The sequence below is a fragment of the Varanus komodoensis genome, unplaced genomic scaffold, assembly GCF_004798865.1.
Source record: "Varanus komodoensis strain SLA01 unplaced genomic scaffold, ASM479886v1 scaffold1, whole genome shotgun sequence".
NCBI lineage: Eukaryota > Metazoa > Chordata > Lepidosauria > Squamata > Varanidae > Varanus > Varanus komodoensis.
The window spans coordinates 101,411,788-101,436,141 of record NW_025335268.1 but is presented as its reverse complement, the minus strand read 5'-3'; the positions used below and the strand labels follow the sequence as shown (position 1 = coordinate 101,436,141).

General features: G+C 41.2%; 1 protein-coding gene across 2 annotated transcripts in view; it reads left to right on the top strand.

Annotated features, from left to right (window-relative positions):
- XPNPEP1 (X-prolyl aminopeptidase 1) overlaps positions 1–24,354 on the top strand; it is a 46,157-nt gene that overhangs the window by 7,732 nt on the left and 14,071 nt on the right. For both annotated transcript variants that reach the window (XM_044438324.1, XM_044438317.1), the window contains exons 2-14: positions 436–560; positions 3,964–4,027; positions 8,136–8,240; positions 9,181–9,273; positions 10,804–10,947; positions 11,225–11,320; positions 14,035–14,116; positions 16,348–16,558; positions 17,581–17,670; positions 17,921–17,971; positions 19,277–19,335; positions 21,162–21,239; positions 23,995–24,066. In XM_044438324.1, coding sequence (XP_044294259.1) covers positions 444–560; positions 3,964–4,027; positions 8,136–8,240; positions 9,181–9,273; positions 10,804–10,947; positions 11,225–11,320; positions 14,035–14,116; positions 16,348–16,558; positions 17,581–17,670; positions 17,921–17,971; positions 19,277–19,335; positions 21,162–21,239; positions 23,995–24,066 — 1,262 coding nt within the window. In that variant the 5' untranslated portion in view covers positions 436–443. The remainder of the gene's footprint in view (positions 1–435; positions 561–3,963; positions 4,028–8,135; positions 8,241–9,180; positions 9,274–10,803; positions 10,948–11,224; positions 11,321–14,034; positions 14,117–16,347; positions 16,559–17,580; positions 17,671–17,920; positions 17,972–19,276; positions 19,336–21,161; positions 21,240–23,994; positions 24,067–24,354) is intronic.

Below are 24,354 nucleotides of genomic sequence, written 5' to 3'. Positions count from 1 at the left end.
ATGGAAAATCAGAAGCTGTAACTAGCTCCAGGAACATTCTTCATGAGTAAAAGCACAAGCCACAGCTTGTGAATGGTTTCCTTCCTGTTCTGTGTCCTTGCCCTTCATCCGTCATGCCTCGAAGCATCTGTTGCTCTTTATCTCCCAGTACTTCCCTCACACAGTACATCCTCCAATCTGCCATCCAACAGCCATCTCTTGCCAAAATGCAGGACCTGCAAGTCCTTCTTATGGAAGCCAGCGTGAAAGCAAATAGTCACTAAGATACCCAATATCAAGGTCCCCTGTAGGATAAGGAGTAATGAGAAAGATGGATCAAGCAAACAATTTGATTTACAGAGTCTGGTTGAAGACCTTGGGATTTCTCTCTGGAATTTGAAATATTTGGGTACAAAATCAGGATATAACTAAACTTTTAATCTTTATTTATCATAGGTAGGAAAATGACTCCAAAGATGACAACAGAGCTGCTTCGTCAGCTTCGGCAGGCAATGAGAAGCTCCAAATATGTTTCAGAGGCAATCCAGGCATACATTGTTCCCTCAGGAGATGCACATCAGGTATGGGATTTGGTGAATTCCTTCCCCTAATGCAGTTACCATATTGCAATTTAGATTGCCTCTTTCTTCCTTCTCTTAGGCACTCAAGGTGGCTTGCAAGGTCTCATCTCCCTTTTCTCTCACAAAAATAGTTCTGTGAGGTAGGGTAGGCTGAGTGTGAGTGAGTGACTGGACCAAAGTGAAGCAGTAAGCTTTATGGCTGAGGCAGGAGTGGAATCTAGTTCTCTTGCATCCCTGCAATACTGCACTGGCTTTGAAAATGGAATGGCTCTTTTAAGAGGAATGTTTCATTTATAGAAAGTAAAAGGGAGCCCACACAGCAGGTTGTAACCAAGCCTGGCTTTATATCAGGGATGCTGAAACTCTTACAGCCTGAGGGCCAAACTCAATTTTGGACAAAATCTTGGGAGAGAAGGGCTGGTTTCCAATGATGGGTAGGGCCACAATACCAAAAATGCCAGTATATTGTAGCTTAAAGGTGCAGTCCAATGCATGCTTAGACAGAAAAAAGTCCTCCAACTTGCAGCATTCACCAGCCATGTTTTAACACACAGCTGCAAATCCTTAACAAGATGAAACAGTTTGCTTATGGTACAGTGTTCAGTTGGGAGGATTTTGAATTAGAACATGAAGCCATGATGGCCCATAAGGGAGAGATTACCAGCCCACATTGGGAGAGGGCGAGGTCTGCACAGAATGTTAACTCCTCTGAGTTTTTTTTTACCTGTGCCATGTAGGTAAAATTCTCCTGTGCCTGACACATAATCAGGCACAGCAGGGGTTTGTGTGCCTCTTCCCCTTTTGTCCTCTTCAGTCCTCCTTCAGCATCTCAGGAGACTTTAGGGGCACTGAGGAGAGCAGGATGGCAATGCCCCATATTGACACTATGGGCAGCCATCATGTGCAATCCTACTCTTATGGAGCAGTGTTACCTGGATGGATAGGTGAGAAGTGAAGAGCCACCTTGTGCTGGGAAGTTCCATGTGGGGCGACTGTACAACTGCCGTAGGACAACCTGTTGCCTGCCCTGTGTCTCTTCCCAAGTCCTGATTGGAAAGGAGAAGGTGCATGGGGCAGGCATTGGGATGGAATGTCTCCTGCCCAGCTTTTCCCTTTACCTCCTGGGAAGAAGGGAGTACGGGACTGGTAGTGTTGAGGTATCTCGGGAGGAAGCAAAACAAGTGGTTGGTCTGAACAGAGCCTGGGAAGGCAGTGCACTGTGGAACTTGGCAGATTCCCCTGGCCTTTGCTCACAGGGAACCCCACTCTCCCTCTCACATTGGTAGGAGCCCAGAAGAATCAGAAGCAGGCGACAGCTTTGCCAGCTGTTAACAACAGGAGCCCCTTGACTGGAGTGGCATGGAGTTTTTGCTGCTCTGGTCAGGGGACTGTCTTACTTTTTGCCTTGACAATGGCTTTGCATCTTATTTGGGCTGAGCCTACAGGTCTAGCCATGCTGGAATATTTAAACCCTAGGACAAGCCATTGCAGCGTGCGTGGTCTATAAACCTTCCTGGGGAACAGAATTAGGTTTGGATGATATGCAACCCTGTTGTCTGAACCCAGTCGTCGTCTTCTGATTTTTGTGGTAACCATGAAGAGCAACATGTACAGGAAAGAAAGCTTACAAAGGGGTCTACTTGCTTGCACTCCACTTATCATAGTATAAAAAGCTATTTTTCATAGCATTGCTACCCATGCAAAAGTGTTGTATGCAAAGAACAACAGTGATTCAGTTTGCCAGTATAAATGCTCATGGAAACTTTCTCAGTTGAAATAGTCCCCCCCTCCCCCCGCCTGTCTTCTGCAGCTGATATAGGCTCCTCTTTTTTCCTTTTGGCCTGCGGCTGCTTCTCTCTAAGTCTGGTTGCACTTGCTAGGCTTCTAACATGTTTCTGTGAATTCTAGCTGCAGGTTTCTTTATTTCTTTGTGTGTCTTTGGGAAATGCAATAATGCAAACACGGTTCATTTTGCTTTTCCTGCTGGGCAAGTTTATCAAGTTATTTCTGTGCAGACAGCTGAATGGACACAAAACATGCTTGTTACGTACATACTGGATTGGCTGCATAGCATGACTCCAGCAAACCCTTGTCCCATATTTACAGATTTTAAGCCATGACTCTTGTCATACCAGTAGAGGCTTTTATTAAAGGCATTATGATATAAGTGGCTATAAGTTATCTGGTTTTGATTAGGGAGATCCAGTTCAGACTTCAGCTTTGGCTGTGAATTTCACTGAGAGATCTTGGGCTAGGATAAAAGGGTGGGGCTGGTATTGAAGGTCACCCTGAAGTACTTGGAGGAAAAGAGAGATAAGCATGTGATAACGAATTCAGTAGGTAAAAAGGATGAACAATCTATCAGATTTTCTTCCAGTGCAGGTTCAAGAATAGGTTAGTGCAAGCCACTATTTTATCCACTTATGATTTTGAATGTTTGATCTTTTTTAATCTGCAAAACTGAGGCTAAAATGATGCTGATGATTTTCTGTTACTGCGTCATGCATTGAAAATAAGAACTGTACCAATGTGAACCATGACTGATGTTAACCAGAGCTTCCACCAAAACCAGGGTCTGAAACTGGTTTGTGAACCATGCTTAGGAGGAAGCCTAGTTAGCTTTAACTGTGGTTAGTATTGAAAAAAAAATATCACGCTGAACATAGTTAAGGCTTGCAACAGAAGAGAAGGGTGAATTCATGCCATTCATCAGAGTAGAAAGGACACAGAATGTTCCAAGGCTGTCCACTATTTGCAAACCATTTAGGGAGCCAGTATTGTGTTTGTACTGAATCTGCATTACCCTGTGTCTGCTTCTTTTATTAAAGATAGGTTTTGCTCTAGCAAATTAGATTTTGAGGTGCACATAGTATATGGGCCAATGAAGGTTTCTAGGTCTCCTTGCCTACTATTTATAGGAAAGGCCATAACAGCTTGTTAATCGTAACTGAGATTCTTAATGAGAAGCTTTTAGGAAATGTGTTTCAAACACTACTTGTAAAACCCAGCTGGAGGATGACTGTAAACCAAGCAAAATTTATACACTGTAAACACTGCATATTACATCTTCCATCCATGTTGCCACATCAAAGGCCTGGCTTGTTTGGCTGGCTAGTTGATCTGATCATGAGTGAAATAAACATAAGTACTTGGGTAAAATGTTGGAGGGAAAAATACCATAAAACTGAAATAAACAAATCAAGAACCATTATAGGGCTTTAAACATTGGAGTGGGAGAACTGCATTCTTAATTATATTAAGAACTTCTCATGGAGAACATGTCAAGATTACTAAAATAAATAAATTTAAGCTGATTTCATTATGTGCTGTGTGGTATTTTCAATGGCTTCTTGGTGTCACTCATCAGTAAGCTCACTTTTTCCTTTTATCATCTATTCCCCAGAGTGAGTACATTGCACCTTGTGACTGCCGAAGAGAATTCATCTGTGGATTTGATGGCTCAGCAGGTACATTTTCGGAACTGTATTTGGTTCATCACATCTGACACTACTTAAGCTTTAAACACCAATTTCCTATTCAGGTGATCAAGGCCCCTAAAATAAACTTTTCTGTTTCCTCCTATAACTGCAGAGTCTTGTCAAACTGCTGTACACCTTTATTTTGTTTTATATCAAGTCTCGATATGGCTGTTTCAGCACTTTTGTTTCTTTATGCATGGAGGTTATCTCTGTATATCTAGAAACTTGCAGGGCTTTGCTTACAAATATACCCATTAGAGCTGAAACATTGAGCAGAAACTGCGTATGCTTTTTGGGATTGGTACCATCTCAGTCTGCAAGTGGGCGATCATTTCAGTGCTCTTTGCATTTACCCCAGTTTGCCATAACCTGGTGTTCTCCAGCTGCTTTGGACTTCAACATTCAGTATTCCTGACCATGCCGGATTGGGCCAATGGGATTTGAAGTCCCAGAAAACCTGGAGAGTAACAAGTTGAAGGCTGGTATAATCACACAAGGGTTATTTATCAAGTCAAGTCATTTCCATTGTAATACAGCAAGCAGGAAACAGAATCTACTTCAGGAAGTTATGTCAGTAGCATTCCATTTTGATCCTCTGCCTCCTGTCTGAAGATACATCCCAAGAACAAATGAATCGGGGGAGCCTACTTCTCATTGGGTTTTAACTTTTAATGACTGAGTTTACACATAGGAAAATAAGCTGTACCTTGCAACTGATAGCCTACTTTTTATTATTTCTGTGTCCCCAAACTCCCCAGAAGAATTTGAGATCAGCAATTCTGCTACCTTGAATTCACCTCTAAGCAAGTTGGCGGGATCTGCTTTTAAGACACCTGTATTCTATTAATTTTGATTAATCAGTCAGGTAAACTTATTATGGTACTATATGCTAGCATGCACTTTGAAAATGTGAGCCTGTATGGACAAATGTTGTTCAAAGCCATTCTGTTGCGTCTGCATGCACAGCTCTGGTTTGGCCAGTTCCAAAGTGGTTTTCTTTCTTTTCTCACTTGCAACTTAATGCAAAATCAAAATTGCTCAAAATAAGGCCCATTATGTCCATTGGTGCTTAAACCTAAATGAGTGCACATAGGTTTGTGCAATTCTGTATGTGTCTGCTTAGAAATATGGTATGCATCTTGTAGCCTTCTTGGTGTCTTGGCCTTCAACTTCCTTCATCCTTTGTCATGAGTAATACTGGTTAGGATTGATGGGATCTATAAGCCAAACATCTGCTGAGCCACTCAGAAGTAAATTGACTTCAGTGGGACTTACTCCTAGGTAAATTTGAGTAGGATTCAGTTTTTAGCTTTAAAAAAAAATCTTCAGGGAGAGATACAAGCCAAAAATCTGCTTTCTTAAGTTTTTATATACTGGGGAATGCAAGATAGCAATTTAAACATCCTGACCACTGCTGAACATTCCCTTTTAAGGGACTGAAGTCTGACTCCTCCATATAGGATAGATAGATGGCTAAACCACATTTAGTATATTTAATAATACTTTCTTTGCTCTTTGAAACATAGCAACATTTCTAATGAATTTTGCTGCTGTTTTGCTCTCTGTCTTTCTCTCTCATTCTGGGTGGGTGTGTGTGTGTGAGAGAGAGAGAAAGTTTGCTTAGGTCACTTCTGGAAAACTGTTTTGTTTTGCAATTTGCATGCTGTGTAGAAAAAGAAAGGTCTGAATTGTCCCTTCCTTTTTCAGCATCTGCACCAGCTGGAATGGTGATGTAATACCACTGTAGTAATGAGCTTTTGTCAACCCCCAGATGACCCTTCAATAAAGTAAAAATCCTGTTAACCATTTCATACAGCAACTGCAGCTTTCTTTTCTCTTCCCTCAGTGAGGCCAATCAAAACAGATTGCTTGTAGTCAGGCTGTTGGGAGATTCACAGTAAACAATGTTGGTTTAGCCAAGTTCAGTCTTCTTAAAAATTATCTTTTTGTAGCTGAAATGTCTGGGCACTGAAATCCTGAGTGATTGTGTGTTTGTGTGTGCAGTAAAAACCCTTGCTTATCTTACATGAGAACAGCATGTTCTGTTTGGCAGCAAGTCCTGTGGCTTCAAGCATTGAAAGGCAGCCATGAGATCTGGATTTCATTGTAGGCTGTGCCACTCTCTGAAAGCAATGCAAGGATTGTCAAGTTACCTGTTCTGTGGAATCGTCATCTTTATTGCAATTTTCACTGAAACAGAGCAAAATCTGAAGGAAATAAGAGGCTATAACTTCATATGAATTTAAATGCATCCATTATGCATTTGCTTCAGTAAAGGCAAACCAAATATCCATGTATAACTCTATTCTAAAGAAGCATCTATGTTTTCGGCTCAAATATTGACAGGATCATTAGATCTTCAGTCCATTTCATTACAGAAAGTAGGTTTTTATCTTTGCAGTGTTACAATAGTAGTATTTTAGGGAAAAGAAGATAATTTGTATTTACCATGCTTTAAATTCTAAGAAATGGGTAGATAATTTGAAAGAATGTGCGCATCCAAAAATACGGAGTTTTCCAATACAAAGTTTATCTAAATAGAGCCCTTTTTGCCTCTTAATGTAAAACATGGGTTAGCAAGCAGCCTGGCCCAGGTAAAGGTACCTAGACTACAAAGAGCCAAAGTTTCTGACTAGTCCCCATGCTTTAATGGTATGGACCTGCTCTGAAGTCTCCAAATAGCATGTGCTCTTGTTTTGCTGAGCAATCATGTTGTTGTTTCTTATTCTCATTTTGTCTCCCTTGACCACTTGGATTCTCTTGATTGGATCCTTTGTTTCCTGGTCTGTGTATCATAATATTTTGCTGCTGCAATGGGTGCACGTGCAATGGCCACTGCACATTTTTCTCTTTCGTTATTGAACATTAAGAAACTAAAGGTTTAAATTAAGGTTATTGAATTATCTGAATAATTAAAAATACAGGGTAAACACAAGTTAGTAGTGTTAGCGTGTTTAGAATAGTAACTCCTACTCCTCAACATAAAAAGCATAATGAAACAAATCTTTGTGCTTTAATTTTTTGGGGATGAGAGAAATAAAACCATTTATTTGTTTGTTCGTATTTCTAGGCTGCCTATAATTGCCGAGGCCTTTTAACCTAGTAACAAATGTTCTCATACAAGGGTGAAAGAAGCCTGCAGTAAAACCTATTGTAACACTCGATATATTAGTTACAGGAGAGTTATGTAATAGCTTTTGTGTTCCTAGTCAGAAAACTGGGCCATGAAGGTACATATCATGACAATTGGATTGTTTAACCAAGGAAATTTGGGGCTGAGCAGCATCAAGCAGACACATTGCTTTGTGTGTGCTCATCACATCTGCTTTCAACCAAAAACAGTGGAGTGTTTCTAATTCGTTACTGTCATGTCTGAAGCCAGGAACTCTGGGTTGCTTAGTGGGGAAACAGCCCAGAGTCAATCCAACAATGGCTCATGGTTTGTTCTTATGATGCTTGAATCAAGTCTGCATTACTATGAGTATAGTTTAGCCTTCCCCAACCTGATGCCTTCCGGATGTGTTGGAATGTAAGACTCATAATTCCAAGATGGCTGGAAATTATGGGAATGATAGTCTAACTCATCTAGAAAGCACCAGGTTGAGAAGCCTGTCCTGTCTGATACCTAATGTGACTCAGGATGGTTAGCTGGTTACTGAGATCAGAAAGGCAGAAAGGTGTTGAACTTTAGTGTCACAGTAGAGTAGGCAAGTTCTGGGCCTTTAGTTGTTTTGGCTTACAGCTTCCCTCACCTTTCACCTTTGGCTGTTCTGGCCGGGGCCGATGGGAGTATTAGTAAAAGCAAAGAAACAGTTTGCAATGGAAAAGAGGAAGCAAAAACAACTCCAGATACTGCAGTTGATGAGAACTATTCCCCTTCTTTGTCAAACAGATTTTGAATGGATAAGGGGGCAAACAGGTGGTTTCCTCCTGCACAGGTCTTTTCAAGAGGAATTCCAGAGGTCTGACCCGATATGCTTAAAGCAAACAATTTCTATCTGCTTAATGGTTTTATTTCTTGTGTTCCTTCCAATGACAACACCAACCATTTGTACGTAGAGTCATAACCTTTCCTTTCTTCAATGTCGTGTTTCAGGAACTGCCATTATAACAGAAAATGATGCGGCCATGTGGACAGATGGACGCTATTTTCTCCAGGCTGCCCAACAAATGGATAACAACTGGACACTCATGAAGATGGGTATGTGAGAGCCCAGGCCAGGAGTTCATTACCGCCTCTCAGCTGTACAGTTACTTTAGTGGTTGTGCTTCTTATCTTGTTGGCCTGCTCTCAAGTATCTGGCAAAGATCTGAGACCCTGAAGAGTTACTGCTAGTCAGCCTAGATTATATTGATCTAGTCCAATGCCCTGGTTCTGTATAAGACAAATTGATCTGTTTAGAAGCAGGTTGGTCATAGACTTCTTTTCAAAACAAAATAGTAGGGCATAGAAAGAGCTGTTTGCAGTGGCACTATTCTAGACCAGCCGTCCCCAACCTGGTGGTCTTCAGAGGCATTTGGACCTCAACTCCCAGAATTCCTATCCAGCAGGGCCATTGACTGGGAATTTTGGGTATTGCAGTCCAAACATGTCTGGAAGGTTGGAGAAGATTGTTATAGATGACACTGCATTGTACCAAGCTTAGAATAATAATAATGATTATTATTTTTCTGAAAATTGGTCTTGTTTGCTGGAGTGAGAGATTCCCACTGCAAATCTGGTTTGGCTTTATAGCTTCAGGAGCAGATCTAGGGTGCATTGCTATGCATGGGTAGACAGAAGAAGGTTCTATGAATTTCAGCATTGCCCAGTGATCCCTAAAGTTGTGGGACTCTTTTTCCCCACTAAAAATGCATAGAATTGCACCATTAGAGATTATTTGTGAGGGTGAAAGGTGGATTAGTAAAAAGTCATAGTTTTAGAGCATCCTTTCCAAGAGTTTTCTTTACGGTTAGTTCACTGCACTTACCACATGAGTTTATTTTAAGCCAGACACTGCAGAGTACCTTTGAGTTTTAGTATGTTTCCCTGAAGTGTTGATAAAGTAACTAATGCCTCTCCTGTACCCTTCACTTTACTCTTACAGTCTCTGCTTTCATCTCTTTCACTCATCATTGTTCTCTTTCTTCTGGGGTTTCAGGTCTGAAAGACACCCCCACACAGGAGGACTGGCTTTTAAGTGTACTCCCAGAGGCTTCCAGAGTTGGAGTAGATCCATTTATTATTCCAGCAGGTGAGTTTATTCCTATGCTTTCTTGTTTGTGTGAATGATCAGACTGGCTTTCCCCAACCTGCTGCTCTCCAGATGTTTTGGATCATGTCTCCAATCAGCCCTGGTTAGCATGGCCAATTATCTGGCATGATGGAAGTGGTAAGTAAATATCTGAAGGGGCACCAGGTTGGTGAAGACTTGCTTGATGTAGGGAATCCTCTGTTGTTTAGCCTGTATATTTACCACTAGGGAAAAATTGCATTAAAACCACTCACCACCATATCGCAGTAGATGAGGTGGGGAAGATGATTGAAATCATCCTCAACATGAATGAATACTTTTCAGGAGAGGCACCAGGTAGCCCTGGTAACCAGGAAGGAGTTAACTCAGTCATCTTAGCCAGCTACATTTGCAGATGAATTTGCAGCTCCATTTTCAGATGTGTATGGCTTGTTCAGATATAATCAATGAAAGTTAAGGGGAATTTGTTTGCCCCATATTTAGTCAATATAATCTATTTTCTATGCTTTCGCCACTTTATATCCCTACTGTGGTTTGTAAGCCTTTAGCACAAGCTGCCCTTTCATCTCCAGTTTTCTTTTCCAAAACTATGAGATATAATCAGACTCCTCCCCTGCCCATGGAAAGTTGTCATGCTTATAACTGTAATGGATCAGGAGCATACGATCTTCCAGATGCTATTGGATTGCAACTCCCATCACTCCTTGCTCTTGACTTAGCTGCCAATGGCTGATGGGAATTGCAGTTTGACATCTGGAGAGACATAAGTTCCTCAACACTGTCTGCAATGATGCTGTTCTACATGTGTGTTTGGACGACACCATGCACATTATTACTCAGACTTCTGCTGGGGTTTTGTTCTGGTTATAGCAGCCTTTCTCAGACTGGGTCCCTCCACATCTTCTGGACTGTAGGGGCGATCATCACTGACCTTGCTCTGCTGGTCAGGGCTGAAAGGAACCAAGGGTCCAAAACATCTGCGGGGACCCAAGTTAAGGAGTCCCAGAGGGATAACTAGCAGGCTGGGCTTGTCAGCAGCATCCTAGACAGGAATGGGCTGCAGGTGGTCAGGATCTACTGGCAGATCTCTGGGTAAGAGGACCGGATTTCGGGCTCCCAAATATTTATGAGCAGCAGCAACAAAATGGCTTCTGCCACTTGACAAAGTGTGCTGCTGAAATGAAGAATGCTTGGGAATGGGTTTTTGAATAGAAGGACTGTGAACGGTGTTCAGTTCTGGTGTTCAAAACAAATTGTAGGGTAGTGAATTCTTTAATTCTCCCATTTCATGTAGTATCCAATGAAGTGAGGCTGTAACCCACAAAAGCTTATGCAAATTTGTTAAAACATCTAAACAGCTAAAATGGTTACTTTAAATGTGTGCTGTGCATAATTCTTAATTCTAAGTGGCTGACTTCTGGCCTGACCATGATTACTTGAAGTTCAGGCTGTAGTTAAAATACAAAGTAGATCCTGCAAGCCTGATGTTTGTCCATCACTGGTCTAAGGCATCCTCCTTGTTTTTCTCAGATCAATGGAAGAGGATGTCCAAAGTTCTGAAAAGTGCTGGCCATTCTCTGGTGCCAGTCAAAGACAATCTGATTGATGCTATATGGGAGGATCAACTGCAACGGCCTTGCAAACCCCTGATGACGTTGGACCTGAGCTACACAGGTGAGCAGTGTCCCAGTTGTGTCTGTTGGTATATTGTGGAGAATGAACTGACAGTCTTGTTCAGTTTTGTATTTGCTAGAGATCTAAGGAAGAAGATGGGGAAGTACAAAGCTACAGAAATTATATTTTCTTAATATTTGTAAGAGCATAAAATCTATTACACATTCCACATTAAATAAAAGTCAATGGCGCCTAGGAGTACAGAGCAATGCGTTGTTACATTTAGCTCCAGAGTATTCAACTGGATTGTGCTCTTAATTTTCATTGCATGTCACAGGAATCAGCTGGAAAGACAAGATCACTGCTCTGCGGGCGAAGATGGCTGAGCGGAAGGCTGTCTGGTTTGTGGTAACAGCCTTGGATGAAGTGGCTTGTGAGTTTCTTCCATCAGTCTGGTTCTTTCAGTATTCTCTCTGTGGTCTGTGATCTTTATTCAGCTAGAAAGGAGAAACCCAGGAGCACGCCCAAAGGCCTGTTAAGGGAAAGAGTCCATTCTGCTGTAGAAGTCTGACAGGGTTCAGATAACATGATAATCCACATCCAAGGGTTGTGTATGAGCAAGTATGGGTTGTCATTGAAATGTGGGTTATCTTGTTGTCTGAACACAACCAAGATAACCATGTGGAGCAACCCACAGCTCACAACCCAGCAACAAATGATAGGCTCTCTTCATGGTGTTTGTAGCATGACTTGTTAGTGCAGCTGGGTTCAGACAGTATGGTAACCCATGTTTCAACAACAACCCACACTCCACCCTTGAATGCGAGTTATGTTATCTGAACCCAATCAGTGTTGGTGTCCTCTTTCAAATGCAGAGATTACAGGAGTTGGCTGTTGAGTAGCAACCCTGAACCATTTCAGTGAAGGCAGAAATGCTGGTGGGCCCAATATCACTAACTCCCATGTTCTTCACAGGAGAGAAGGTATGTGCCACCATGTGTTGTGGGTTAACATTGCCTGCTCCCAGCCTGCCACCATTTAACTTCATGAATAGCAAGTGGTATGTTTGCCTAAAGCAAGGTTGTTGGACCTCAGGGCCAGATCTGGCTCACCTAAGCTCCTAGTCCTGTTCTTCAGGTTTCCATGGATGGCCATGCACTCTTCCCTGATCCCATCTTCCTTTCTCAAACTGCAGAATATTTGGTGGTTCCCAGATTTTCTTTTCCCCATTCTGAAAGATTGTAATGCATCCCCTCGGGCTTAGATGCCGTCATCAAGAGCTTTAAGATGCTAACATTTCTGGTGCTTTGGGCTCCAGCCACCAATGGAAACTTGTTCCTGAGAAACTTGTCCCTCCAAAATATAATTTGACCCTTGGACTGAAAGAGGTTCAGTCCCCCAGTTTAAAAGAGAGCTGGTGGGACATAGTGGTTGGAGTGTTGGGCTGGAACTCAGGAGATCAGTTTCCTAATCTCCACTCAGGTATGAAGCTTGCTGGGAGACTTTAGGCTGAGAGTCTGTGACTGACCCAACCTACCTTACACAGTGGTTGTTGTGAGAATAAAATGAAGATGAGAACCTTGGGCTTCTTGCCACAAGGAAGAAAGGCTGAGTATAAATGTACTGTATTGTAACAGTGATGATGTGTGGCCCAGTGGAGAAGGTAGTGAATTTATTACTACATTACATTTATGCCTCACCTTTGTTCCTCTTGCAAGGAACCCAAGGCAGCTTACATGGGTCTGCTTTCCATTTTATTCTCATGACAACAGCACTGTGAGGTAGGTCAGGCCCAGAGCCACCCAGCAAACTTCATGGTGAACTGGGTGCAAGAACTGAGATTTCTTGAGTGATAGTCTAGCACTTGAACCACCATATGAACACCAGCTCTGGGCACAACCTCCTGGGCAGTAGGCTCATCCAGTGACCTTAAACAGATCACTCCATTTCAGCTACATTTTTCAGGCTAAGAAATGGCACCTATTAGAAGAAGTCATAAAAGTATAAACCAGTTTCTGATCTTGGGCTTGTGGATTAATGAAGAGTTGACCTTATTTGTGTAAACTTGTCCTTGGAGCTGCCTCTGTTTTAAATTCTTCTTCCAAGGAGATGAGGCATGAATCAGTCCTATCTTCCCCTCATTTCCTGTTCTTATGCCCCCCCCCCGCCCCCCCCAGCCCTTCTTTGGTGACAAAGTACACAGCTCTTCCTAGAGAGTTAATCTTTATGTAGAGCAGCCCCATTGACAAGTGGACCTGCGAAACACATCCAAGATTAAGTATCTTGCCTCTTAATTGTTTGCTTCTTCAGTTCCCATGTTTGTAAGAAGATCACTTGCATTTTTGATATTCTTTTATAAAATGCGAAGGCTGATAGTGGGCTTACTTGTTTGCTTGCTTGTTTTTTTAGTGTTTGCCAGTTTAGTCTTTGTCAGTCAAGTCTTTCTGGTTTTCCAAGAAGATTCAGTGTTTAGAAGAGTGGAGGTAGCGTCTGCAGAACAGTCAGGCAGACTGCATAGGGAACTTCCATGGGACAGAACCCCAGGCCTGTGTTAGACTAAAGTGTTCAGTATTTTTGGTTCAATATAATTTTAATATTGGATTCACAAACTGAAAAGTTTACAGCCATTAAAGAAGGACTTGCCTATTCTGTAAACCTGTACACACGCATGTTTATCTTCTCACTTTTGTTGTCATGATTCTGTAGAATAAGGTAACATGTATGCTGTTACTAGATGGGTCCTGCTGATGTACACTTGGCAACTATTTTGGAGATTGCGGCAGCTTTTTGAAAATGCTGTTTATCATTAAATCAGTAAAATGTGTACCTACATAGCATGTATGGCCCACTCGTCATTTTATTGTTTGTGATCAGGTACACAAGCACATTTTTGGTGATTGTATGGAGAAACGAAGTGGAACAAAAGCATGTGAGCCAACCCTGTTTTTCACATAACAGAGAGATCTGCCATCTTGTATTTTGCAGGCCAAGCGTCTAGTGCCATCTTGTGATAAAAAGCTCTTATTGCCCAGCTAAGTGATACGATGTTAACAGATTGTGTTGCATCTGAATAACAACTTTTTTCTTCCTTAAAAGTAATGTTGATGTACAGTGAGAATTATAACACTATTTTTCATTGTTTTATAGGGCTGTTTAATCTCAGAGGCTCTGATGTTGAATACAATCCAGTGTTTTTTGCTTATGCCATCATAGGGACCAATACAATAAGGTAATATAAACCATTATGTTCTTGTAGTTTTACAAATATTTGCTCTGATTTTTAACATATGCTTTTTCCTCTTCTCCTAGAAATTTAGTGATATTTAGGTATATTAGGAGGTCTTTACAGCCAGGTAGGCAAGAAAAATTCCCAACTTCTTTGAAGTTGTTGACTTATTTCCCATAGCAGTTTCTACTACTTGCACAATTATTATTATTTTTTTTTTTCACTTAGCAGCAGAAAACTCATGGAAGGGCAGAGATGATTTAAACTTTGCAAAATAGCTTTCACTTTTCTGTGCTTTAGTTTTATTGTGGAAAACCCAAATGTCACTGTGGTTTTTATTAGATGTGCTACAGACTTTGTCTAATTTTTTACAGGGCTAGTTGAACAAACTAACAGCTAAATTTACCATCCCATATCTTAAAAATAATGTCTAAGGGTACAGAACCTTAAGGATATTTTTTAACTTAAGCAAAGGGTTGCATATCTTGGTGGTCATTCTTTTCCACCCACTTCTTTTGAATGTATTAGGTCTAAAAGTTATAGGCAGGGAAGAATCGGTCTGCTCCGGTCTGTTTCAGCTTTGCTTCTGTTCATTCATATGTCTACTCTGTTTCATGTCTAAATTAAAAATTTGTATTAAAATGCATGTTTTAAAAGTAGATTTCACAAAATATGCTTTCTCACCATGTCTGCCTGACTCTTATCTTAAAATAGACAGTTTGATAAGATATTTCCACTGAGAACTGCATTGCATAATTTGGAAATCTTAACTGTCTGGTACTAGAGATGCTGATCAGGCTGCATTGCTTTGAAAAGTAAAGGAAGCAACTTTCTGGAACATTGCTCAGTTCAGTTTCTCAGCTACAGCCTGCTGGAAGGGAGGAACTGCCAAATGGCTTCAGTGCACACGATCCTGGGGCCTAGTTTTCAGATATCGCAACCACTGTTGGTATCTCTGCTCTGAGACATGGGGTTTGGGTGGGTATCATGTGGAGTCCATAACCTCCAACATTTTAGTGCTAAAATATTTTCAAGATCATTTTTGCCCATAATGGTTGTTGAGAATCTCTTCTCTCCTCTCCTCGCCCCTACCCGTTGTCTGCTCCACATGCTAATCTCTGATTATTCTGATTGGTGGTTAATTAAAAATTTGCATTCACCAGATGCAGTGCCTACAGATGTTTAACTGCTGCTCATTTAAATGTTTTTGTGTCTTCAATTTTTTTGTGTAATCTATCTTGTGAGAACAATGTGTGCCCTGAAAAATGGGCTAGAAATCCATGAAATGATAATTCAACTGAATAAGCCTGAAAAAAACTTAGCTTTCATTGTCTGTGGTGCAACATAACTTTCTGAAGGATATTGCAATGCTTCATGGATTATCTTGGAGCAGTGGTATAAACCTAACGTTCATACTTTCCTAAAACTTGATAAATTTTGGAACGCTCAAAGAAGGACTTAGAACACCAACAGCGTTAATGATAGGTTAAAGTCTTCGCAGTTATCTTTCAGTAACCAATATGAATAAAGAAGTTTGGTCATAGAAACGGATTTGCTACCTCCCTCTTTCTAGATCCCATCAGAGTGGGAGCACTGGATACAGCATAAAGGGTTGGATTCAGTAGCACAGTGGCAGATTTTGATGTGCAGGTTCTGTAGGCATGTCCAGAAGGAGAGCTCAAAAAGGAAAGCTGCTGTGTTGATGCATAGCAGCAAACCAGTTCTAGCGGTCTTCAACTTCACCAGTTTCTTCAAGTTAATGGGTCTTCATTACCCATTCAACAGCAGACTGCCTCAAATATTTTTCATTGCAACATGGAACCATATGCTGTTGCTCCCAGCTCCTGTGAGGACTGCAGCTGAGCTCAGAAGGAACAGGGAAATCTGGTGTGTAGCTGGTAACATCAGTGTCCCTGCTAATGAGAAGGTTCTAGTTCAGCTTCCTTCCGTGCCTTGCCTCCCCCCCCCCTTCTGTGTATTCCAGACTATCCAGTGCAGCAGGATCAAAAAATTGGGTGGACTGCTTGTGCTGGTGGAAGTATATCATGTTAACACAAAGTCACCAGTGAATGAAACCAAAGAAGATTTTTTGCTTGGAAGTTGGCCCTGATCCAAAATGTCAGCAATTCCTGCTCTGAAGGACTTTGTTCAGGCAGGATCCATTCTTCATTCCATTAACCTGTGGAACCTCACCCAACCTCATCCTTAATGACTTTCTCAATGTATTCCTCCAGGTTGTTTATTGATGGTGATCGTATGGCAGACCCAGAAGTGAGAGCACACCTGTTGCTGGATTCTGCTCAGGATGCGGAGTCGAGCATCCAAGTGCTGCCATATGACTCTGTCCTGACGGTTCTGAAGTCTCTCTGCAATACCCTGTCTCCTCATGAGAAAGTTTGGCTTAGTGACAAAGCCAGCTATGCCCTGACCCAGGCGGTCCCCAAGGTCAGTACCCTTTGGCAGGGCAGTGAGCTCCACTTAGCTTGGCTCTGTCTGGTTGCATTTTTGCCTGGTCTGGAGAAGTCTGCATTTCTTTCCATGTGGGTGCTCTGCAGGTCTTGCTGAAACCCTGGCCAAGCTTTTTTCAGTTACTGGTGATCTCTGAGGCTTGAGGAGATGAAAAGAATTTGCTTCAAAAGATGGTAAAATTAGAATAAGGTGGGAGTTAGAGTAAATCAGCTTTTGCAGCAAATTAATGTTTTGATGCAGCAAAGCTGGGAGATGTTCTAGTGCACAGAAATAAAGTAACTCTATTCTTATAGTAGGAAGAAACACACCTTCTGGGATTCAGTGCAGAAGCTGTGACTTATTATCTGTAAGGATTTTCCTTTTCATTTGCTGCATCTGTAATGTGAATGTAAAACCCTACATTACTTTAGTGCAATTTTCTCCAACCTGGTGCCTTCTAAATGAGTTGGGACTACAACTCTCCTCATTCCCAGCCAACATGGCCCTTAGCACCAACTTAGATGCCCTGAAAGAGAGATCAGTGAATTCTGTGCAGGATGAGTGTATCGATGGATACTAGTACACGACAGGTCTATATCAATGCAATATACATCCGTATACCAGTTGATGGGAAACACAAACAGGACTGTGCTGTTGCATTCATGTACTGCTTGTGGACTTCCAATTGGAGCATCTGATTGGTTGCTCTGTGATCAGATTGCTTGATTAGATGGGGCTTTAGTGTGATCTAGCAGGGCTGCTCTTGGGCTCTTTCATCTAGAGGCTGCAAGGTTGGAAAGGCTTTTTTAGGGCATACGTTAGATTTACAGATGGGTCTTTGTGCTCTGTGCTGTATTGGCAGCATTCACACATGGACTCAAATAATGAGTGAGAAGACTTGCCCAGGAAGGATGGGAAAGACCGGAAAGTACAGCCAACCTGCTTAATATAGTGGCCAAGCAACTGCAGGCTCAGTTATATGACTTCTTGGCAAAATCTGTTTCCCTCTTGGCTTTTAGGCTCACCGCTACCTCACCCCTTATACTCCCATCTGCATAGCAAAAGCTGTGAAGAATGCATCTGAAGCGGAAGGCATGAGGAAGGCTCATGTAAGTGACTTTCTGATTTAGTGAAATGACTATAAGTCACTGATCTCTGAGGTTCTTACCAGTTTTATTCTTGAAATGGGGAAGTTTCTGGTTGTGAACTGAAATGTTTTGATTAACCTTTGCTACTGGCTGTTTTCACCTTTAAACATTTGTTTCAAAAATTTTCAAAATGGCCAGATGGATAATGCCTAAGGTGTTGTTGCAATCACCCTTTTTAACTTTATTTGCTCTCTTCTCATTTTAATAACAGATTAAGGATGCTGTCGCTCTGTGTGAACTGTTTAATTGGCTGGAGAAAGAGGTATGGCTTTACAGAGTTTTATTAAAAGAGAAATATTCCTTAATATAATAAAGCTAATGGCAGTCACAAATATTTTGTTATAACTGCATGTGTTGGAAGAAGGCAAGCCAGGAGAATAAAGGAATTTAGCCTTACTGGGATGCATGCAATTCTTGAACTCTAGTGTGTCACATTCATAACAGGAGTAAACAGAGAATCTCATTTTATAGTCATCTTTATACATCTACTATGACTATAGAACAAAATTCCCCATTTACTGGAAATATGCTACGAAATACAATATGCAAACATGAGCTGCAAAAAATTGGGATGAGGACTGGGTTGGATGGCAACTTACTCCTCTCCTCCCAGCCTGTTAGGGTTTTATGAAGGAAACTTTTAACCACTTACTTCAGCAGAAATAATGGGGTGGGCCACAGAATTGTGTAAAATGAATAAAAAACTTTTGCAGCCACCACAAACCACAAAAAAATCAATATTAATGTCTTTGCAAGTTCATTCTGACCCTCTTAGTGCTTTGTGGCCAGTGTGGATAACGTTTAATTTTTTAAATTGTTTATTTCCTGCTGCCTGCAGAGGTGTTGCAGCCCATTCTAGGGTGGGTCCAGTGGTTGCAAATGGCCCTGGTAGTCCATATTGTGTGTTTGCTTGTAAGAGTAAGCCTGTGTTCCATGGGCATGTAATTTACAAACAATTTTCACCTTTTTATTTAAACAGTATTTTAAAATTTAACAATTTTTAACCTTCAGTTGCTCTGTTTGCTTTGTGATTTATTGTTTTGTTCTGTTTCTATTTATTAGAAATTGTTGTTTTAATTGTTCTTTTAAGTACTGTAAGCCGTTCTGAGATTTTGTATAATAGGATGGCATACAAAAGCTTTAAATGAACGAACGAACAAATGAATGTGTATACTGGCCTGTGGAATGTGTGGTGGCTGAACAAGGTCTGTGGTAAGTTTCCTCAGATGTGTGCAAACCCAGAACCTTGTCTTGTCTCTCTCTAAACAAGCTAGAGTCTTAATGCCAGCTTTATTGACGGGTTCAAAATGGCTCTTCATGGAGAGATAGTCCTGAGTTCTGGGTTTGCACAACATGGTAAGCACCCCACGGATGTTAAGGTCCATGTTCTGTGTAGTTGTCGCGGCCTGGACTGGAGTGATGGCACAGTGCATTGCAACATGCTGCCTTGTTCATAAGAAGCCAGGATTCTTTAGTATTGCAGCTAATTGTTACATGAAATGCTGGCCATTGCATTATATTTCCATTGCTCTTTACCATAATAACTTAATGCAACTTTGTATGTTAGGTCTCGAAAGGCAGTATTACTGAAATAACTGTTGCAGATAAAGCAGAGGAGTTTCGTAGGTAAGAAAAAGAAAGCGAAGTGGAAGGTTTGTGGGTCACTGTAGTCACTACTGTTTTATACATACTGATGGTGAGGCCTCATAAGAACATAGGAAGAGCCATGCTGGATCAGATCAGTAGTCCAGCACTCCATTCACATGGTGATAAACCAGCTGCCAAGAGGATCCCTTAAGCAGGATGAGTATGATAGTTCCCTCCTGCCCAAATTTCCCATGCAGGCATGTGGTCTCTGGTATTGGAGCTAGTACATAGCCATCAAGAATAGTAGTAATAATAGCCTTCTCCTCCATGAGTTTGTCCCATTCCCTTTTAAAGCCACCCAAACAGTTGTGTATCACCACTTTCTGTGGCAGTGAATGCCATCGTTTAATGATGTGCTGTATGAATAAGTGCTTCTTTTTATAGGTCCTGAATTTCCCATCAGTCAACTTTATGGGATAACCCTTGGTTCTGGTATTATGGAAGGCAGAGGCAAAACTCTCTTCATTTTTTCAGACCATGCATCATTTGGACATCTGTCATGTCTCCCCTTACTCACCCTTTTTCTAAGCTAAGCAAGCCTAGCCCTTGTAATGATTCCTCATAGGAGGGTTGCTCCAAACCCTGCATCATTTTAGTTGCCCTTCTCTGCACTTTTTCCAACTCGATGTCCATTTCTAGGTCTGAAAACCAGAACTGTGCACAATATTTGTATTGTGCACCAAAGGTTTGTATAAGGGAAGTACACATTCCTTCTTTTCAATTTCTTTCCTAATTATGCCTAACATGGAGTTTGCCTTTGACACAACAGCTGTGCAGTAGGTGGATATTTTTGCTGAGTTGTCAGCTGCAACCCCAAGTTTTCTTTCCTGATCAGTCACTACTATCTCAGATCCCTTTAGGTTATATTTGAATTTGGGATTTTTTTTCTGCTGCAACATGCATTACTTTACACTTGATCACATTGAACTGCATTTGCCATTTTGATGTCTATTCTTCCATCTTGGAGAGACCCCTTTGGAGCACTTCACAATTCCCTTTGGCTTAACCACCCTAAATAGTTTGGTGTCATCAGCAAACTTGGCCACTTCACTGCTCATTCCTAATGGCAGATTTCTGAGAACTCTGCCAGTAGCAGGATTCTATCTTAAGAGGCCAGAAATTTAGAGAGGAGAAAACTTCTTTCTACTGATTGCCTTGTCTTTTCTCTGTTTATTTGCCTGGTTGATCTCCTGCCAGATTTTCATGTCCTCAGATTGTCAAAGCCTGAGAACAAGAAAGCTTGGTCCTTGTTCTTCACATTTGGCAAATTACTTAATATTCTGTATGTTCCATCCTTCCTGCTCAACTCTCATTCTTAGATGAATTTGGTAAACTTGTCTAAAGAATCTATTATGTATTAGGGAAACAGGTGTACAAAATAAGTATATTTCATTACTCCAGCTGACATTCTGTGTTTGATGGATTAAATATGGTGTATTGATCAAGCTTAATACCACTACACCATCCCCCGATTTCCAGGTCTTGTTGATTCCATATTTAGTAACAGGTTAAAGGTGGCACATGGTGGTCCAAATCATTCAAGTAGATAGTTTGTAAAGACAGTTGTTTCTCATGTCCAAGTATGAACAATGTGCTAGTTGCTCACCAGTGTGCTTTTGTGGAAGCCCCCTTGTCTAAGCATTCAGAGACTTGATGCCTCTTTGTTGCAGAGGACTCTCCCCTCAGCCCACCTGAAATTTAGCACCTTAGTCTGGGGAAACTGTCACCAGACAAAGGCCAGATCAAGAGAAAACTGGTAGGAAGACTGAGGTGCTCTTCATGAAATCTTTCTTTCTTTCTTTCAGCCAGCAAGAGAACTTCATTGACTTGAGCTTTGCTACTATTTCAAGTACGGGCCCAAATGGTGCTATTATTCACTACAAGTAAGAGCAACAAGACCCCTTGCACTTACCTGCTGCTTTTAGAAAGGGAAGGACAGCATGCAAAAGGGTCCCAATTTCAGTCCCTGGCATCTCTTGAATGGGCTAGAGAAGAATCCTGCCTAAAACCCTTGAGAGCTGCTGCCAGTCAGTTCTGACTGTCCTGAACTAGATGGATCCATGGTTTGATTCCATGTAAGGCAGCTTCCTGCCTTTCAGAAAGAACCTCTGGCATCAACAAGTCAGTGCCTTGTTGCTTAGTACAGATGAGGGAAAAAATCACTACTATAACCTGGTTTTGCTGAGAAAATGTTTGCCCCAGTACCATATGTATCCAATAAGTTTATCATGTTGATTGAGCTTAAAATGACCATCTCAATGATGGCTAACGCTATAACTGAGGGTCAGCATGGTGTGCTGGTTAGAGTGTTGTACTGTGGATCCAGGAAATCTAGTTTCTAGCCCCTACTTGTCCAGAAACCCCCCTGGTTTGGGCTAGTCACAGACTGTCAGCCAACCTATTCTACAGGGTGGTTATTGTGAGTTTAAAATGGAGCTATGCAAGCTTCTTTGAATTTCTCTTAAGAGTAAAAAGGTAGGATATAAATGCAATGTAACAATGGCTATATTTCTCTTGTGGTAATATGGAGTGTATTAAGTTAGAACTTTTATGACCTGTTTGTGGTGGAAGGAAAGAGGAAGGTCTCTTAATCTGTGGCCATGGGTAGAAGTTCAAATAGCTCCAGTGGGGTGCTTCAGCTGGATTTATTGCCACTGTTCTCCTAGCTTGCTGGATTTTCAAAGGTATTACTGAGCAAGGGCCAGTCTTTGTGGATGGGTGAGAAGATTTCTTGCCTCACTACACAGATGCAGGAGGATTCACACTTCTCATTTAGAACTTGCTCAGGGGTTGCATGGATTTCAGTCTGGAAACTGCCCACATAGGACAACCTCTTCTTAAAAATAAAAATCCAGCGCATTCACTGATCCTTAAGTGGACAGCTGAGCTTAGTTCAAGGTGCATGTCTCAGTGCAAAACAGAAGAAGTAAGCATGTTCAGTACAGCTCTAGTTTAAATGGTAGTTAAATATGAAGGAAGAGGTGTTATGTTGTCTAGACGTACTTCATACTTTATATTAACATATTTCCTTATATTTACAGAAGTGTTAAGTGCTTGCTGGTGACCCACAAACCTATTTCCTGTGCTACATGTTTTCATAGATAATGAACCACTTTAAAATGTGGAAAGATCTCTGTATCAATGTAGGCTGCTCACCTATAAAATGCAGGAGGAAGAGGGTATGTTGCTCCTTCTCCATCCCATCACCCCACATATAGGGCCATTGATGTAAGGACCAGAAATGCATGGTACTTTTTTTCTGAGGAAATAATGACATTGCTAATTAGGCCTGTATGCATGATGAGGTATGCAGATAGCACCCATATTAGTTCTGAATTTTATTTATTTATTCAAATTCTACTCCACCCATTAGTCAGTTTAGTGGGTGCCACCACTAAAAGGCCTTTCTTAGTAGTTACCTGGCTCAGTTCAGTTGGTGGGGATAGACTAGGGGAGGGCCTGTGAAGATGATTTTAGGGTCTGGGTAGGTATATATAGAGATAATAGCCTGGCCCCAGTCCATCCATCCATCCATCTATAGCATTTATATACCATTTGATTAGCATAAAGCTCTCAAAATGGTTTACACAATATAATTAAAGTATTCAAAATCCAGCAGTGGAAACAATTTAAAACAGATTTGCCTGCATCAAATACATCTATAGCATTTTTGCAGGCCTGTACAATGACAGAAACACAATGCAATAAATAATAACTATTTCATATGCCCAAACAATTTAAAAGTCAATATAAAACTAGAAAGTCAACAATTAAAATGGAGAGCAAATTTTAAAAAGTTTTAACCCAGCCCTGGGACTTAAATAGCTTTGTAAGGTTTTGTAGGTCAATACAAGTACTTTGAGTCAGGCCTAGAGATGGACTGCAGCCAGTACAGATCATAAAGCATTTGTGGGAGACATACTTGTGATTTAGGCATGAGTATGCTGAAGTAGATTAAGCTTCCCTAAAAGTTGATATTTGGTATTTTGGACTACATTTCCCAGCATTCCTTGCCCTTCAGCATGCTGGGTGGCCTGATGAGAATTGAAGTCCAGAACATCTGGAGGGCACCAAGTTGGGAAAGGCTGATATAAGTAATAAGCCCTTCTAGTATTCTTGTTTCTGCAATAGCAGGTTGAGATCCATGCAAAACTCAGCATACTTGAACACACATCTGGCAGGCCCAGTTATTTGCTCTGTTCTTGCTGTTGCTGTGTGCTCTCAAGGTGTTTCCAACTTACGACAACCCTATGAATGAATGTCCTCCGAAAGGTGCTATCCGTAGCAGCACTGCTCAGCCCTTCAAAATTCAAGGCCGTGGATTAACTTTATGCAGTCAGTCCACCTCATGCTTTGTCCTCCTTTTCTTTTTCTGCCTTCAGATTTTCCTAGCATCATCTTCTCCAGGGAGGTTTGCCTTCTCATGATGTGCCCAAAGTACCACAGTCTCATCATTTTTGCTTCTAAGGAAAGCTTTGTCAGACAAAAATCCATTAAGGACAAATGTACTTAAGTCCGAAGTTAATTATCAAATTATATAATTTGAGTGGTATCTTGCTAAGATGCTTTGTTTTCAATTGTTGGTTTCAGTGCATAGGTGATAAAGTGCTGAAGCAATAACTTTGCTTTATTGAACAGGCCTTCTCCTGAGACAAATAGGACTTTATCCCTGCATGAGATCTACCTCTTGGATTCTGGTGCTCAGTACAAGTAAGTATGCAATGACCCCTGCAGCATACACACTACATCAATCTGTCAGCCTATGCTTAAATGAAATCCCATCTTGGGTCAATATTAGATATGAAGAAACATGTAGGTAGCCTTGGTTTTGCTGGCATCACAAAAAGGAAGAGCATTGTATGTTATCTGAGTAGGGACAGTGAAGTAGTTGCTCTCACCTTGGACAAATAGTTGATGATTTCTCATTCAATGTCATTTTGATTTGCATTCCTGGATTATTAAGTAAACTGATAGTTGGACAATTGGGAGGGTACCATT